Source organism: Anabrus simplex, chromosome 1 (genome assembly GCF_040414725.1).
Source record: "Anabrus simplex isolate iqAnaSimp1 chromosome 1, ASM4041472v1, whole genome shotgun sequence".
NCBI classification, from domain to species: Eukaryota; Metazoa; Arthropoda; class Insecta; order Orthoptera; family Tettigoniidae; genus Anabrus; species Anabrus simplex.
In genome coordinates, this window is record NC_090265.1 from 1,790,906,117 (window position 1) to 1,790,924,647 (window position 18,531).

At 36.4% G+C, this 18,531-nt stretch overlaps 1 protein-coding gene across 1 annotated transcript in view; it reads right to left on the minus strand.

Annotated features, from left to right (window-relative positions):
* Positions 1-18,531, minus strand: part of LOC136882845 (histidine ammonia-lyase) — a 116,583-nt gene that overhangs the window by 33,415 nt on the left and 64,637 nt on the right. Inside the window, 1 exon segment of the mRNA XM_068229767.1 lies at positions 5,784-6,075. Coding sequence (XP_068085868.1) covers positions 5,784-6,075 — 292 coding nt within the window.

Sequence of the window (18,531 nt, forward strand, 5' to 3'; positions counted from 1 at the left end):
AATAATAATAATAATAATAATAATAATAATAATAATAATAATAATAATAATAATAATAATAATAATAATACCCGTGTGGGGATTTACCGGTTACCTCCATCGGGCGCGTCCCATTGGAATTGGGGAAGCTCGCTGGCTCTGCCGCCAGCAGAGTCAGAGGGTAGTAGGGAAATAAAATACCACCGTGAAAAAAAAAAAACTCACTGGCTATAAACCACCATCTCTATGCTTTGAGCGAAAGGACGGCACACTGGTGACATCAAATGAAGAAAATTGCAGCATTCTGGCAGATTACTTCAAGAATTTACTTAATTGCTCTAAACCTCAAAGCGCCATTGAGACCAAGGAACCCTTACTCAGGTACCCAGATTCCAGACCACCCGACAGAGATGAAATCAAGCGCCACACTGCCCGTCTGAAAAATAACAAAGCGCCGGGGGAAGACTCAGTAGTAGCAGAACTATGGAAATATGCCCCAGAGGAATCACTTGATATCTTGCAAAAGCAAATAGAAGAAATTTGGAACAAGGAGACCCTACCCGAAGATTGGAAAATAGCTTTGATCCATCCATTACACAAAAAAGGCAGCATGAAGAACATCAACAACTACAGAGGAATATCTTTGCTACCCGTGACTTACAAAATTCTATCACTTGCCATCCTGGAGCGTTTGGAAGCACAAGTCGAACATCAAATAGGTGAATACCAAGGAGGGTTCAGAAAAGGTCGCTCAACAGCTGAACAGATCCAAAATCTCAAAACGATCATCAGATATTGTACACTAAGGTCCAAGCAGTATGTGTCTGTCTTTGTGGACTTTAAGAAAGTGTACAACTCCATTGACCGGGAAGTCCTGCTAAACATCTTAAATGAATTTGGAGTTGATTTAAAACTGCTGGCATTAATTAGAGCCACCCTGACCAATACAAAATCCAAGGTGAAGTTCCACGGATGTCTCTCGCATTCCTTTGACATCAAAACAGGAGTCCGACAAGGTGATGGGCTATCCCCGATACTCTTCAACTGTGTTCTTGAAAAGATCATCAGAACCTGGCGGGTGAGATTACAGGAAACCAACTACAGTCCATTGAGAATAGGAACCAAATCCAAGGGGATCGCAACAGACTGCTTAGCATTTGCCGATGATATTGCTGTTCTCTCAAACGACATAGAAACCGCTAGAGCTCAAGTTGAAATTTTAAAGGAAATTGCTGAACAAACTGGTTTGCAGATATCGTTTGAGAAAACAAAAGTAATGACTAACATCAAAGAGGCTCCACCAAAACTCCATACAAAATACGGGGACATCACCCGAGTAGACAAATTCAAATACCTGGGTGAGATCATCATGAAAAATGGACTGGACAAAGAAGCACTTCAGGAGCGAGTACGCAAACTGGAAATAGCCTACCAAGCATCCCGCACAATCTACAACAAAAAATGCCTTTCCCAAAACACCAAGATACGTCACTATGAAACAGTTCTGAAGCCAGTAGTTCTATATGCAGCCAAAACCCTGTCTCTAAATGCCAACAAAGGACTCCTTGAAGAACTGGAGAAAAGAGAACGCAAAATTGTGAAAGGAATCTTGGGATCAAAGTACAGAAATGGAATCCATCAAAAGAGATCCAACAAGGAAGTCTACAGCAAAATAGAGAAAATTACCGACACAATCAGAAAAAGACGGGCACGATTTTATGGTCATCTGAAAAGAATGGACGGAAGAAAGTTAACTAAAGATATCTTTCACTTTTTTGATTCAAACTCCAAAACCACAATTCCCTGGTTTAGAAATACCAAAGAAGACCTGCAAATGCTACATATCTCAGCTGAAGACGCCCTTAACAGAGATCTCTTCCGCAAGAAAATATTGACGAACGGGCTAAACCGAGACGAGCAGCCGAAGAGAAGACACGGTGCCCCTTGGACAGAGGAGCGTAAGCAGGCCCACTCACAAAGAATGAGGGAAATTTGGGCTCTAAAGAAGGCCAAGTTCAGTGTCAAATGCAACAAGACTTAACGTGGTCCTTGATGGCCCCAGCGAATTATATATTATAATAATAATAATAATAATAATAATAATAATAATAATAATAATAATAATAATAATAATAATAATAATACAATAGGAGGCCATGATTAACTTGGAACGACTACCTTTCAAAGGCGGTTCAGAACAGAGCAATGTCAGGGGAATTGTTTCAAAAAAATTAGTAAAATAATAGAGATTATTGAAATACTTACTTGAAAAACTGAACTCGAGAAGAGAGGAGCAAATTGCTGTTGCTGCGTAGAAGAAAGGAAATTGTAAAAATTACGGCAGAAGTTTTAAAGAATAACTATTATAATTTAAGAGAAGACGGCAAAATACCTACAGAAACACTGTGGAAAAATATAGATACAGCGGGATATACAAGAATTTATTTAAATACGTATACTGATAGACCTGAGGCGCAAGATCAGCGATACTTCGGAAATCATTAATTGGAAGCCGTAAGAAAAGAAAAGGATAGGAGGGAATTACTCCGTCAGAAGAAAAATCAAAGAAAGAATAATATTTTTAGAAAACAAATAATTTAAAATTGAATATTTTCATGACTCAAGACGGAAGATCTTATGCAGATTTAGAGAATTGGTTAGCTAAAACACAAGAGAAGACTAATAGAATAATTTAAAAAGAAATATTGCTCTAAGAAAAACTTAAAATGAACATTTTCTTGTCGATATTTTTTGATTTTATTGGCAGTTATTCCAAGAATAAGATGACTTGCTAAGCATCCAGCTGGACCAACCTGGAGGGAGATATCATCCACCCAGCTGAACCTACCTAAGATGAGATGAGGAATCCAACCGAACCTCGAACCATGGCCAATGAACCAGCGATGTGACGAGCAGGAGGAGAGCAACTGATGGCTGATATGATGAAAGACGAGCTAAGTGTTTGCCATATGTATTATAATTCTTAATTTAGCTAGGCATATGCATTAGAATAGAGTATTCTAAGTGTGAAATATTTAAGAGTACAAGTGAAACAGTGAAGTGAAGTGTGTTACATTTAAGCTGCTAATACTATATTAAGTTAGTGTATAATTAGATTGATATCTCATGGAGTATGGCTATGCATGGAATAAGGGAATTACCAAGATAATTGAGAATACGAGTAGGAAGAAAAGTTATCTAACAGCTGAATGCAAAGATTGTCATATGGTGAATAATATCTACAGATCTTGCAAAACCATTCAGTCAACGATTACGTCACAGGTGGATCGCATGAGTGGAGTGAAAGGTATAGTCGAGTTATTCCTTGTAAAGTAATGTTGTTAAATGCACAAACGCAATATTTAAGGTTAAGCATCGTAATTTTGGAAGAGAATTGATCTATTTAAAGGAGTATTTATGTACAGAAGAATATTACGTCTTAGTAATTGCATTTATTATGAAGGAGGTTATGAATGATTAGAATAGGTATTGAGAAAGATGAAATGGAATTAATTGAAGGTTTTATAATGAAAAAAGATATATGAATTGATTTGAGTATGATAATGTGTGTTCTGGTGATTATGAGATGTATATATGGATGGTAGATGCCAAATATGAATATATTGGATCAGTTAGACGATGCAAGCACAAGGAAAGACATACACCGTGGGAGTGACATAAAATATGTGAATATTCACATATAGTTGAGATTTGAGAGGTGGTGTAACTTCAAGTACAGCTGTTAATATTTAAATATATGTGTATCTTATGACGTATTCTCGTAACATATGTGAAGTGAAAGGTGTATTAAGCCAACATAGATAGTAGAAGCGACGCATATAAATAGTACCGAGATATCATAATGTAGATGCTTATTGAATTACTTGCACATATGACATATTAAAGATAAATTTAACAAATGGATGCATATTGAGCCGTATAGCAGTAAATTAAGAATTATTTAGATAGTATAGTGAGATAGATTATTTTATATTTTGAGTGTTGATTTATAATTCATGTTATAATTTTAAATGAGAAGATAGTAAATTAGGAGCCGTGATTTAAGAGGCAATAGGGATGGAAACCTTAGCACATCAGTCATCATAATACATTTCTTCACCAATGATATACTGCATTAACGAATTCAGATTTCATAATTTCAAACTTCATAAATTATAAGGAGGAATTCCAAATTTTTTTTAACTACGATGTAATTGTGATACAGTGATAGATGTGAATGATTGATTTAATTTTTTTAAAGATGATTATGGATATGGAAACTGAGTTCATTTCAGAAATAGAGAATTCAGTATATCATATTATTTTGTTAGTAAGCCAGCGCTGACTTAAATGTTGAATTTAATGAATTATTATTGATTTTAAGCAACGAAGTTCATAACAATACAAGTTCTCAATTTTTTATTATTTTCCTTAGTTTAATAAATATGTTTTCTCATTATTTTCTAATACAGTGAGTGATAATTTGTAGTAGTTGTGAGTAGATTGACTTAGTTTTTAAGGTGTTTATCATGCGATTTGCGTTAGAGTTATGCGGTCGGTGATGAATTTACACTTATATGCGATAGGATGGAGATGTTCATTGGTGATTATCGCGTGCGGTCCCTACCTTTTTCTCTGAATTCACGTAAAGCCTAGCCTAGAAGAAAAATTAAATATTTTTCTTATGTGAAGAGGAGATTACATCTCACTGTCGGGATATTATGGCTGTGTAATATCTGGACGCGAGAAGGGCTCAATAATAATAATAATAATAATAATAATAATAATAATAATAATAATAATAATAATAATAATAATCTGCCCTTTGCTGATGACATAGCAATCCTTTCCAATAATAGGCATGAAGCAATTCATTCCATTGAAAAATTACATGAAATTGCCATCAAAACGGGACTTCAAATTTGGTATGAGAAAACTCAGTACATGGAAGGAGCCTCACGATACTTAGATGGACTAAATTTGGCAAAATTGTTCAAGTGAACCAATTTAAATATTTGGGAGAAATTATCCAGCCCTCTGGTTTAAATCGCGAAGCAAATAAAGAAAGAACTTCCATATTTCAGAAAGCATACAGGATCACTTGGAACAGGTATAATAAAAAATCAATATCTCGGAATGCAAAACTTAGACACTATAATACAGTAATCAAACCTGAAGCGTTATATGCCTCAGAAACCTTAATCATTGGTGACGAATCTTTAAGCAAGGACCTTGAGAAAAAAGAAAGGAAAATTTTACGAAAATGTTTTGGCCCAGGAAAAAAATCACCCCAGGAGATATATTGTCATTCTGAAAAAATTTCTCACACTTTTCGGAAAAGACGATTGAAATTTTATGGACACATTATCAGAATGAACACTAAGAGGCTAATAAAAGAATTCTCAACCTGGCCCTTTCATTAAAAACCAAGAACAGCTGGCTTCGTGAAATTGAAACAGATCTCCAGGAAATCAACATCTCGGAAGACATTGTACAGGACAGATGAAAATTCAGAACCAAAATCGACAATCACCACTTTGAAGATAAACCCAACACCAGAGCTACTATAACTTGGACAGAAGAACAAAGGAAGAAGCTCAGTGAAAGGATGAAGAGATTTTGGGAGGAAAAGAAGGCCAACACATCAGCTAAGCAAGTTCAACCGTGCTTCTGAGTAGGGCATAACGATGTAAAAAAAAAATATATATATTATTACAACCAATACTATAATGTATCTATCAATGAATCTTTCTTATATTGTATCTTATAAACAGTTCTGACTACGGCATATAAAGTAAAATTACCAGCAATCTCTGATGGATAGAGGTCAGAATGCGAAAGTGCTCTTAGTATACGAGCTACAGCAATCTGTCCTTTATGAGGGCGAATATCCTGGACATCCGGATCAAAAGCCCTGGACGTTCCCTTCAGCATCTCTAGGGTAAGAGCTGCAACCACATCTGCTTGGTGCGCAATGCGATGAGCACGTTCAACCGCCTCGGCTCCCAAGGAAGTGATGAGCTGAGTGCCGTTGATGAGGCAAACACCTTCTTTAGGATGAAGTTTTATGGGTTGTAGGTTGTGTGCCTCCAGTACCTAAGACAGTTCAATATATGAATCACATATTAAACTTATACATTTCAAGATTAATAATTTACATATCTAATTAGTTACTTATGATTACAACAAAGAAAACTTTCAAATACAGCTACACATTTGCTTCTTACCTAAGAAGTCATAAAGGATAAATACAATGACACATCTGTGTGGAAATAAATAAATAAATAAATAAATAAATAAATAAATAAATAAATAAATAAATAAATAAATCAATCAATCAATCAATCAATCAATCAATCAATCAATCAATCAATCAATCAATCAATCAATCACCACTGCTCTACATTTAAGGCAATCGTCGAGGTGGCGGATTCCCTATCCCTTGTTTTCCTAGCCTTTTCTTAAATGATTGCAAAGAAATTGGAAATTGATTGAACATCTCCCTTGGTAAGTTATTCTAATCCCTAACTCCCCTTCCTATAAACGAATATTTGCCCCAATTTAGTGAAAAATGGAAGAGTATGTATAGGTACTTTAAGGCAGAAACAGGTTCCAAAGACATTCCAGGAATCATTAATGAACAAGGGGATGCTAGGGGATCTTAGTTTTTTTTTTTTTTTGTGCTATTTGCTTAACGTCGCGCCGACACAGATAGGTCTTATGACAACAATGGGATAGGAAAGCCCTAGGAGTGGGAAGGAAGCAGCTGTGGCCTTAATTAAGGTAGAGCCCCGGCATTTGCCTGGTGTGAAAATGGGAAACCACAGAAAACCATTTTTAGGGCTGCCGACAGTGGGATTCGAACCCACTACCTCCCGGATGCAAATTCACAGCTCTGTGACTCTAACCTCACGGCCAACTCACCCGGTACTAGGATCTTCAAAAGGCAGAATTATTCAGTCAGCAGTATGTAAACATTGTTGGTTACAAGGATAATGTCCAGATAGAGGAGGAGACTAATACTAAAGAAGTATTAAAATTTACATATGACAACATTGAAATTTACAGTAAGATAAAAAATTTGAAAACTGGAAAAGCAACTGGAATTGATAAGATTACAGGGGATATACTAAAGGCAATGGGTTGGGATATAGTATCATATCTGATGTACTTATTTGATTATTGTTTGCATGAAGGAACTTTACCAACTGAATGGAGAGTTGCTAGAGTAGCCCCTGTGTATAAAGGAAAGAGTGATGGACAGAAAGCTGAAAATTACAGGCCAGTTAATTTGGGAAACCATTCTTTCTGATTATATTAAACATGTTTGCAAAATTAATAACTAGTTTGATGGAGTTTGGGTTTGGGAAGGGTTATTCCACTGAAGCTCAACTTGTAGGATTCCAGCAAGGTATAGCAGATACCCTGAATTCAGGAGGTCAAATGGATTGTATCGCGATTGACCTATTTAAGGCATTTGATAGGGTGGATCATGGGAGACTACTGACAAAAATGAATGCAATTGGACTTGACAAAAGAGTGACTGAATGGGTGGCTACGTTTCGAGAAAATAAAACTCAGAGAATAAGAGTAGGCGAAGCTTTATCTGTCCCTATAATAATTAAGAGTATTATTGGACCCTTATGCTTCCTTATATGTATATCAAAGATATGTGTAAAAAAATGGAATCAGAGATAAGGCTTTTTGCAGATGATGTTATTCTGTACAGAGTAGGCCTAATAAATAAGTTACAAGATTGTAAGCAACTGCAAAATGTCCTTGATAATGTAGTGAGAACAGTAGGCAAAGGTATGATTTCGAACGGGGTTAAAATCAGGTTGTGAGTTTCACACATAGGAAAAGTCCTCTCAGTTTTAATTACTGCGTTGATGGGGTGAAAGTTCCTTTTGGGGATCATTGTAAGTATCAAGGTGTTAATATAAGGAAAGATCTTCATTGGGGTAATCACATAAATATGATTGTAAATAAAGGGACAGATCTCTGCACATGGTTATGAGGGTATTTAGGGGTTGTAGTAAGGATGTAAAGGAGAGGGCATATTAATCTCTGGTAAGACCCCAACTAGAGTATGGTTCCAGTGTATGGGACCCTCACCAGTATACTTGATTCAAGAACAGGAAAAAATCCAAAAGCCAAGCAGCCCGATTTGTTCTCGGTGATTTCCAACAAAAGAGTAGTGTTACGAAAAGTTGCAAAGTTTGGGCTGGGAAGACTTGGGAGAAAGGAGACAAGCTGCTGGACGAAGTGGTATATTCGGAGCTGTCAATGGAGAGATGGCGTGGAATGAGATCTGTAGAAAAGATCACAATATGAAGATAAAGTTTGATTTTAAGAGGACAAATGGGGACATTATGCATTTATAAGAAAGGGGGTTAGGGATTGGAATAACTTACCAAGGGAGATGTTCAATAAATTTCCAATTTCTTTGCAATAATTTAAGAAAAGGCTAGGAAAGCAACAGATAGGGAATCTGCCACCTGGCTGACTGCCCTAAATGCAGATCACTAGTGACTGATTGATTGAACTTTATCTTCGCACTGTGATCTTTCCTACTTTTAAAAACACCACTCAAACCTATTCATCTACTACTGTCATTCCACACCATCTCTCCATGGACAGCTTGGAACAAACCACTTGGTTGAGCTGGTCGTCTGCTATCTCCCAAGTCTTCCCAGCCCAAACCTTACAACATTTTTGTAATGCTAATGCTACTCTTTTGTCAGAAATCACCCAGAATAAATTGAGCTGTCCCTCTTTGGATTTTTTCCAGTTCTAAAAAAAAATTTAAAAAATAAAAATTGGTGAGGGTCGCATACACTGAAGTCATACTCTAGTTGGGGTCTTACCAGGGACTCTTTATTACAACCCATAAATACCCTCATAACCATGTGCAGAGATCTGTACCCCTTATTTACAATCATATTTATGTGATTACCCCAATGGAGATCTTTCATTATATTAACAACGAGATACTTACAGTGATCCCCATAAGGAACTTTCACACCATCAGTGCAATAATTTAAAAATTGAGAGGACGTTTCCTATTTGCGAAACACACAACCTGACTTTTAACCCCGTTTATCATTATACCATTGCCTTCTGTCCATCTCACAACATTATCAAGGTCATTTTGCATTTGCTCACAATCTTGTAACTTATTTAATTCTCTATACAGAATAACATCATCTGCAAAAAGCCTTATCTCTGATTCCACTTCTTTACTCACATCATATATATATATATATATATATATATATACAAAATAACTTGTCCTGACTGACTGACTGATTGATTCATCATCGGCGAGCCAAAACTACTGGACATAAAGAGATGAAATTTTGGGGATACATTTATATTAACATGCAGGTGTTCACTAAGGGAGGATTTTTGGATAATCCATCGCTAATATGGTGAAAACCGGGGTGATTATTTAAAATGAGGTTATCTATGTCTCAAAAACTTAAAGTTTACAGACGTAAAAATTGGTATTTGGAATCTCCTTTAAAAAACACGTATTTTTTGTTTTCTGAAAATCCCATTAACGGGGTGAAAAAATGGGGAAAAGGTGTTGAACACTTTTTATGAGGAGACTTATATCTCAAAAACTGAAGATGTTACAGACATGAAAATTGAAATTTGGAATCTCCTTTGAAAATAAAGAAACATGTATTTTTGTGTTTTTGGATAATCTGATGAATAGGGGGTGAACAGGAGTGACAAATGGGGTGAATTTTAAAAAAAATTATATCTGCAAATTATCTCAGATACGTAACGTATTACAGATTTGAAAACTGGTGTTTGGAATTTCCTGCAAAAGTAAAGAAATATAATTTCTTCTTATGGGGATCTGAACGGAAAAAGGGGGAGAATTTTTAAAATTAGTGTGTCTACAGTATATCTCAAAAACTTAATATGTTGCAGACGTGAAAACTGGTATTTGGAATATCCTTTAAAAATAAGGAAATATGTATTCTTTGGTTTTTGGGAAAAACCCTTAACGCGTGGGGTGGGGGACTGGGGGGTGGTGGTAGTTGAAAAATTAGTTGAATTATTTTTATGAGTATATATATTGCAAAAAATATAAAGATGTTACAGACATGAAAATTGAAATTTGGAATCTCCTTTAAAAATAAAGAAACACGCATTTGGTGGGAGAACCAACTTGGTGGAGGGGGGGATGAAAACGGAGATGTTACGGTTGTGATAATTCTTTTAAAGAAATGGGTACTGTTTGTTTTTGGAAAATTCACTTGAGTGGGGAGTGTGAAAGGAAGTAAAAAAATGGAATTTTTTTTTTGGAGAAACATATCTGAAAACTGAAGGTGGAAATTGGTATTTGGAATCTCCTTTAAAAATAAACATGAATTTTTTGGGTAGGGGAAAACCAACTTAACGGGCGGGAGTGGAGTGAAAAAGGAGTTGAATTCTTTTCATGAGGATACTTATATCTCAAAAACTGAAGATGTTACAGACATGAAAATTTGTATTTCGAATTTTCTTTCAATGTAAAGAGACATGTAATCTTTTGTCTTTGGAAAATCCACTTAAAGGGGGTGAATGAATTGAAAAATTAGTTGAATACTTTGTATGAGGATACTTATATCTCAAAAACTAAAGATGTTACAGACATGAAAATTAGTATTTGGAATCTCCTTTAAAAGTAAGAAACACGCATTGGGGGTGGGGGAATCAACTTGGGGGCGGTGGCAGTAAAAAAGTAACTTAATTCCTTTGTATGTGGATACATATACCTCAAAACTGAAGATGTTACAGTCATAATAATTGGCATTTGGAAGCTCCTTTATAAATAAAGAAACAAGTTTTTTTTGTTTTTGGAAAATTCACTTAAGGAGAGAGGGTGAAAGGAAGTGAAAAAATGTAATTCTTTTTATGAGGACACTTATATCTCAAAAACTGAAAATGTTAGAGGTATGAACATTTGTATTTGGAATTTTCTTTCAAAGTAAAGAAACATTAGACATGTTTGCGAAATTAATAACTGGTTCGATAGAAGGCAATTCGGTTTTAGGAAAGGTTATTCCACTGAAGCTCAACTTGTAGGATTCCAGCAAGATATAGCAGATATCTTGGATTCTGGAGGTCAAATGGACTGTATCGCGGTTGACATGTCTAAAGCATTTGATAGGGTGGATCATGGGAGACTACTGGCATAAATGAGTGCAATTGGACTAGACAAAAGAGTGACTGAATGGGTTGCTATATTTCTAGAAAATAGATCTCAGAGAATTAGGGTAGGTGAAGCTTTATCTGACCCTGTAATAATTAAGAGGGGAATTCCTCAAGGCAGTATTATCGGACCTTTATGTTTTCTTATATATATAAATGATATGAGTGAAGGAGTGGAATCGGAGGTAAGGCTTTTTGCAGATGATGTTATTCTCTATAGAGTGATAAATAAGTTACAAGATTGTGAGCAACTGCAATGTGACCTCGAAAATGTTGTGAGATGGACAGCAGGCAATGGTATGTTGATAAACGGGGTTAAAAGTCAGGTTATGAGTTTCACAAATAGGAAAAGTCCTCTCAGTTTTAATTACTGCGTTGATGGGGTGAAAGTTCCTTTTGGGGATCATTGTAAGTATCTAGGTGTTAATATAAGGAAAGATCTTCATTGGGGTAATCACATAAATGGGATTGTAAATAAAGGGTACAGATCTCTGCACATGGTTATGAGGGTGTTTAAGGGTTGTAGTAAGGATGTAAAGGAGAGTGCATATAAGTCTCTGGTAAGACCCCAACTAGAGTATGGTTCCAGTGTATGGGACCCTCACCAGGATTACCTGATTCAAGAACTGGAAAAAATCCAAAGAAAAGCAGCTCGATTTGTTCTGGGTAATTTCCGACAAAACAGTAGCGTTACAAAAATGTTGCAATGTTTGGGTTGGGAAGAATTGAGAGAAAGAAGAAGAGCTGCTCGACTAAGTTGTATGTTCTGAGCTGTCAGCGGAGAGTTGGCATGGAATGACATTAGTAGACGAATAAGTTTGAATGGCGTTTATAAAAGTAGGAAAGATCACAATATGAAGATAAAGTTGGAGTTCAAGAGGACAAACTGGGGCAAATTTTCATTTATAGGAAGGGGAGTTAGGGATTGGAATAACTTACCAAGGGAGATGTTCAATAAATTTCCAATTTCTTTGAAATCATTTAGGAAAAGGCTAGGAAAGCAACAGATAGGGAATCTGCCACCTGGGCGACTGCCCTAAATGCAGATCAGTATTGATTGATTGATTGATTGATTGATTGATTGATTGATTGAACACATGTACTTTTGTCTTTGGAAAATCCACTTAAGGGGGGTGAATGAATTGAAAAATTAGTTGAATTCTTTGTATGAGGATACTTATATCTCAGAAACTAAAAATATTAAAGACGTGAAAATTAGTATTTGGAATCTCCTTTAAAAATGAAAAACACGCATTTGTTTTTTGTTTTTCGGAAGATCGACGTAAGTGGTGTTGGGTTGAAAATAAGTAAATAAGGAGTTGAAATATGTTTATGAGGATACCTTATCTTAAAAACTGAAGCTGTTACAGACGTGAAAGTTGGTATTTTGAATTTCCTTTCAGAATAAAGAAACATGCATTTTTTGTTTTCAGAAAGTCCACTTAAGGCGGGAGAGGGGTGGAAAGAAGTGAAGAAGAAGGAGTTGTGTTATCCTTATGAGTATACATTTGTCTCAAAAACTGAAGGTGTTACAGATGTACAGGCATGAAAACTGGTATTTGGATTCTGCTTTAAAAATAATAAAACATGTATTTTTTTTGTTTTCAGAAAATCCAGTTAAAGGGCTGAAAAGAATTGGAAAAGGTTTACCTACAATATATGTAAAAAAACTTAACATGTTAGACACAAGAAACTTGGTATTTGGAAAGTCCTTTAAAAATACAGGAACCTGTAACTTTTTATTTTCGGAGAAGGCACTTAACAGGGGGTGAAAGAAGTAAAAAATAGTTGAATTATTTTTTATGAGGATACTTATATCTTAAAAACTGAAGATGTTACAGATGTAAAAATTGGTATTTGGAATCTCCTTTAAAAATAAAGAAACATGTATTTTTGTTATCAGAAAATACACTTACAAGGGAACGGTGCGAAGTCGAATGGCGAATTTCGATTTGATTTTTACATATTCGTGAAGGTCTTTTTAAGCTGAAACAGGTAGTGGAAGTCTAATTTTTCGCTGGTCCTTTTTAAGGGGCCATTTGGGAGCTCAAAGTTGACGGTGCATGCAATGAAATGTACAGTACATGCTGGCACACGTCAGCGCTCACAGCCAGCAGCTGTCTTGCCTCGCCTTCCCTCTCCACTCGTTCGGTTCTCCTCTGAACCCCTCACCACATACGGCTGCCAACAGCTGTGTACACGGGATTACGGGTGAAGACTGATGATAGTTGGGGCATTTTATTTACAAAGATGAATTCATTATGAAATAAATAAATAATAAAAGTGGTTTACAAATCACTACTTAACATACAAATAATACATAATCAAATCAATCAATCAATCAATCAATCAATCAATCAATACTGATCTGCATTTAGGGCACTCGCCCAGGTGGCAGATTACCTATCTGTTGCTTTCCTAGCCTTTTCCGAAATGATTTCAAAGAAATTGGAAATTTATTGAACATCTCCCTTGGTAAGTTATTCCAATCCCTAACTCCCCTTCCTATAAATGAATATTTGCCCCAGTTTGTCCTCTTGAATTCCAACTTTATCTTCATATTGTGATCTTTCCTACTTTTATAGACGCCATTCAAACCTATTCGTCTACTAATGTCATTCCACGCCATCTCTCCGCTGACAGCTCGGAACATACCACTTAGTCGAGCAGCTCTTCTTCTTTCTCTCAATTCTTCCCAACCCAAACATTGCAACATTTTTGTAACGCTACTCTTTTGTCGGAAATCACCTAGAACAAATCGAGCTGCTTTTCTTTGGATTTTTTCCAGTTCTTGAATCAGATAATCCTGGTGAGGGTCCCATACACTGGAACCATACTCTAGTTGGGGTCTTACCAGAGACTTATATGCACTCTCCTTTACATCCTTACTACAACCCCTAAACACCCTCATAACCATGTGCAGAGATCGGTACCCTTTATTTACAATCCCATTTATGTGATTACCCCAGTGAAGATCTTTCCTTATATTAACACCTAGATACTTACAATGATCCCCAAAAGGAACTTTCACCCCATCAACGCAGTAATTAAAACTGAGAGGACTTTTCCTATTTGTAAAACTCACAACCTGACTTTTAGCCCCGTTTATCAACATACCATTGCCTGCTGTCCATCTCACAATATTTTCGAGGTCACGTTACAGTTGCTCACAATCTTGTAACTTATTTATCACTCTATAGAGAATAACATCATCCGCAAAAAGCCTTACCTCCGATTCCACTCCTTTACTCATATCATTTATATATATAAGAAAACATAAAGGTCCGATAACACTGCCCTGAGGAACTCCCCTCTCAACTATTACAGGGTCAGACAAAGCTTCACCTACTCTAACTCTCTGAGATCTATTTTCTAGAAATATAGCAACCCATTCAGTCACTCTTTTGTCTAGTCCAATTGCACTCATTTTTGCCAGTAGTCTCCCATGATCCACCCTATCAAATGCTTTAGACATGTCAATCGCGATACAGTCCATTTGACCTCCAGAATCCAAGATATCTGCTATATCTTGCTGGAATCCTACAAGTTGAGCTTCAGTGGAATAACCTTTCCTAAAACCGAATTGCCTTCTATCGAACCAGTTATTAATTTCACAAACATGTCTAATATAATCAGAAAGAATGCCTTCCCAAAGCTTACATACAATGCATGTCAAACTTACTGGCCTGTAATTTTCAGCTTTATGTCTATCACCCTTTCCTTTATACACAGGGGCTACTATAGCAACTCTCCATTCAGCTGGTATAGCTCCTTCGGCCAAACAATAATCAAATAAGTACTTCAGATATGGTACTATATCCCAACCCATTGTCTTTAGTATATCCCCAGAAATCTGATCAATTCCAGCCGCTTTTCTAATTTTCAACTTTTGTATCTTATTGTAAATGTCATTGTTATCATACGTAAATTTTATTACTTCTTTGGCCTTAGTCTCTTCCTCTATCTCGACATTATCCTTGTAACCAACAATCTTTACATACTGCTGACTGAATACTTCTGCCTTTTGAAGATCCTCACATACACACTCCCCTTGTTCATTAATTATTCCTGGAATGTCCTTCTTGGAACCTGTTTCTGCCTTAAAATACCTATACATACCCTTCCATTTTTCACTAAAATTTGTATGACTGCCAATTATGCTTGCCATCATGTTATCCTTAGCTGCCTTCTTTGCTCGATTCAATTTTCTAGTAAGTTCCTTCAATTTCTCCTTACATCCACAGCCATTTCTAACTCTATTTCTTTCCAGTCTGCACCTCCTTTTTAGTCTCTTTATTTCTCTATTATAATAAGGTGGGTCTTTACCATTCCTTACCACCCTTAAAGGTACAAACCTGTTTTCGCATTCCTCAACAATTTCTTTAAACCCATCCCAGAGTCTGTTTACATTTTTATTTACCGTTTTCCACCGATCATAGTTACTTTTTAGAAACTGCCTCATACCTGCTTTATCAGCCATATGGTACTGCCTAACAGTCCTACGTTTAAGACCTTCCTTTCTATCACATTTATTTTTAACTACCACAAAAACAGCTTCATGATCACTAATACCATCTATTACTTCAGTTTCCCTGCAGAGCTCATCTGATTTTATCAGCACCACATCCAAAATATTTTTCCCTCTGGTTGGTTCCATCACTTTCTGAATCAGCTGTCCTTCCCATATTAACTTATTTGCCATTTGTTGGTCATGCTTCCTGTCGTTCGCATTTCCTTCCCAATTGACATCTGGCAAATTCAGATCTCCCGCTACAATCACATTTCTTTCCATGTCGTTTCCCACATAGCTGACTATCCTATCAAATAATTCCGAATCCGCATCAGTGCTACCCTTTCCCGATCTGTACACTCCAAATATATCAAGTTGCCTATTATCTTTAGAAATGAGCCTTACACCTAGAATTTCATGTGTCTCATCTTTAACTTTTTCGTAGCTTACAAATTCTTCTTTCACCAGAATGAAAACTCCCCCTCCCACCTTTCCTATCCTATCTCTACGATACACACTCCAGTGCCGTGAGAAAATTTCTGCATCCATTATATCATTTCTCAGCCATGATTCAACTCCTATTACAATATCTGGTAAATATATATCTATTAAATTACTTAATTCTATTCCTTTCTTTACAATACTTCTACAGTTCAACACTAACAATTTTATGTCATCCCTACTTGATTTCCAGTTCCCTGTTCCCTTATCACCGCTCCCTAGGCCATCCCGTTTCCCTGAATGTACCTCCCTATTACCCTTCCAAACAAATTTCCTAACTTATACGTACCACTGCGGTTTAAATGAAGGCCATCCGAGCGCAGATCCCTTTCTCCTACCCACCCATTAGGATCTAGAAATTTCACTCCCAGTTTCCCACATACCCACTCCATAGTCTCATTTAAATCCCCAATCACCCTCCAGTCAGTATCCCTCCTACACAATCTGCATCATCATGACATTCAAAGTGTTCAAGAAATTACTTTATTCTAACACAGTCTGGCATTGGTCCATTGTTTATGGCATGATAGTGAAAATCTAACACAAAATGTGAATAACAAAACACAAGACAACAATGTGCGCACCTTATAAACAGAAAAATTGGTACAATCATTTCCAGCACACATTGTATCAGTCAAATCATGAAAATTCTTTTGCGAGACAGTATGAAATTGTGGTATATTGTCATTAATGGAACAAGCACCCACATTCCAACCATATTTCAGCATTGGTACAAAACAATCGGCTTGTAATTGGTTATGCGCTAGTATTTGACTAGTTATAATGAAAAGTCTGTTTTTTGGTTTTAATTTTGATTGGCCATGTAAATTCCTTACTCGGCAAATGTTTTCCATTCGACGGACTAAACATTTTAGTTGTTGGAAGAGTCCAAGATCACACGGCTGGCAAAGGTACGTAGTTCCCTTTGGTATGTATTCAATTTGTACATGTTTGTTCGTCAGGGATTCAAGTTGTGCATTCTTGCCCTGGCCACTGAATGAATCTATGAGAAGAAGATTTCTTCTGTCTTCCTGTAACTGCAGATGGAAAACGTTTTGAAACCAGTCACGTACATGCCCTGTTCCCATTTTCCCTGAAGATGAACAATCAATTACGACATATTTAAAGGCATCCATGTAGGCTTTGATACTTTCTTGTACTCTAGGTCCAAACTTTCCATTAATTTCTTGGAAAATGATCAAGAACAAATGTCCCATTTCTCCGGCTTTAGAAATGTGATATTGCACTGTGTGGGAGTGTGTAAAACTATTTCGGCAAACAAGCATAGCAAGAACGTCTTTCACACAATGAAAATCATAACTTCTCTGTATTGCCATTTCGTACTCAAATCGGGACTAGTCTGAATTCCAGATATTGGCATCCGGGATCTCTTTCCTTTCTTGCAATTCATTAATGAATGTTACAAACTTTTTAGCCACTTCGTGTCGTACTTCTTCGTCTGTTTTAAAAGTTTTACTGACTAGTTTGGTTACTTTTCGGAACTGAATTTTCAAACGCCTTTTAAGGTTTGTCAAATATGAGTCACTTTGGAGAGAGTGTTTGGGGCAATACAGCTCTCTACCCTCACCAATCCAATGATCAAATGTCCGATTTTGTGACATATAAATAACGCATCCTTGCCTTGGTGAACTCTTCTTTCACATAAGCTCGAACCATTGCACATTTCCTAATTTCTCCATTGTGTTCAACGTGGTTGACGATTCCATAAATTTGTCTCTGAGTCACTTCCGTACGGCGTACATACAGTATGTACCTATTCTATTCATACGGGATGTTTGCTTTAGTACTTTAATGCACTGCCAGAAAATAATAAACTGAAAAGGATTTTATTCACTCAACATACATTCAACAAAGCCTTCAGAAAACGTGTATCGACTGTATCTGTCTGCAATCATGTTAACCAAACATACAGCTTCTAATAAAGAAAAGCGGGCCTATAATCTTGTATTATTCCTATTCGTACAAGCAAACTGAACACTTGAAATAAACAAGAAAATAAATGGTTCCTGGAACATATTAGTATCTAGTGGAATGTCCTCAAGACTTTTTAATTGCCTGACATCGTTGCCGCATAGAATACACTATTTTCTTGGACATGTCGGGGTTGATTTTCTGCCATTCCTGAAGAATCACATTTTAAGTTCCTCCTTCGTACACATATGTTGCCTACGGAGATTCCTCTTCAACGTAGCCCAAAGATGTTCGATGGAATTTTAATCTGGAGACTGGGAAAGTGTTCTTAGCTGCTTAGGAATGTTCCAGATCAACCATGTCTTTTTAATGTCAGCAGTGTGTTTTGGTTCATTATTATG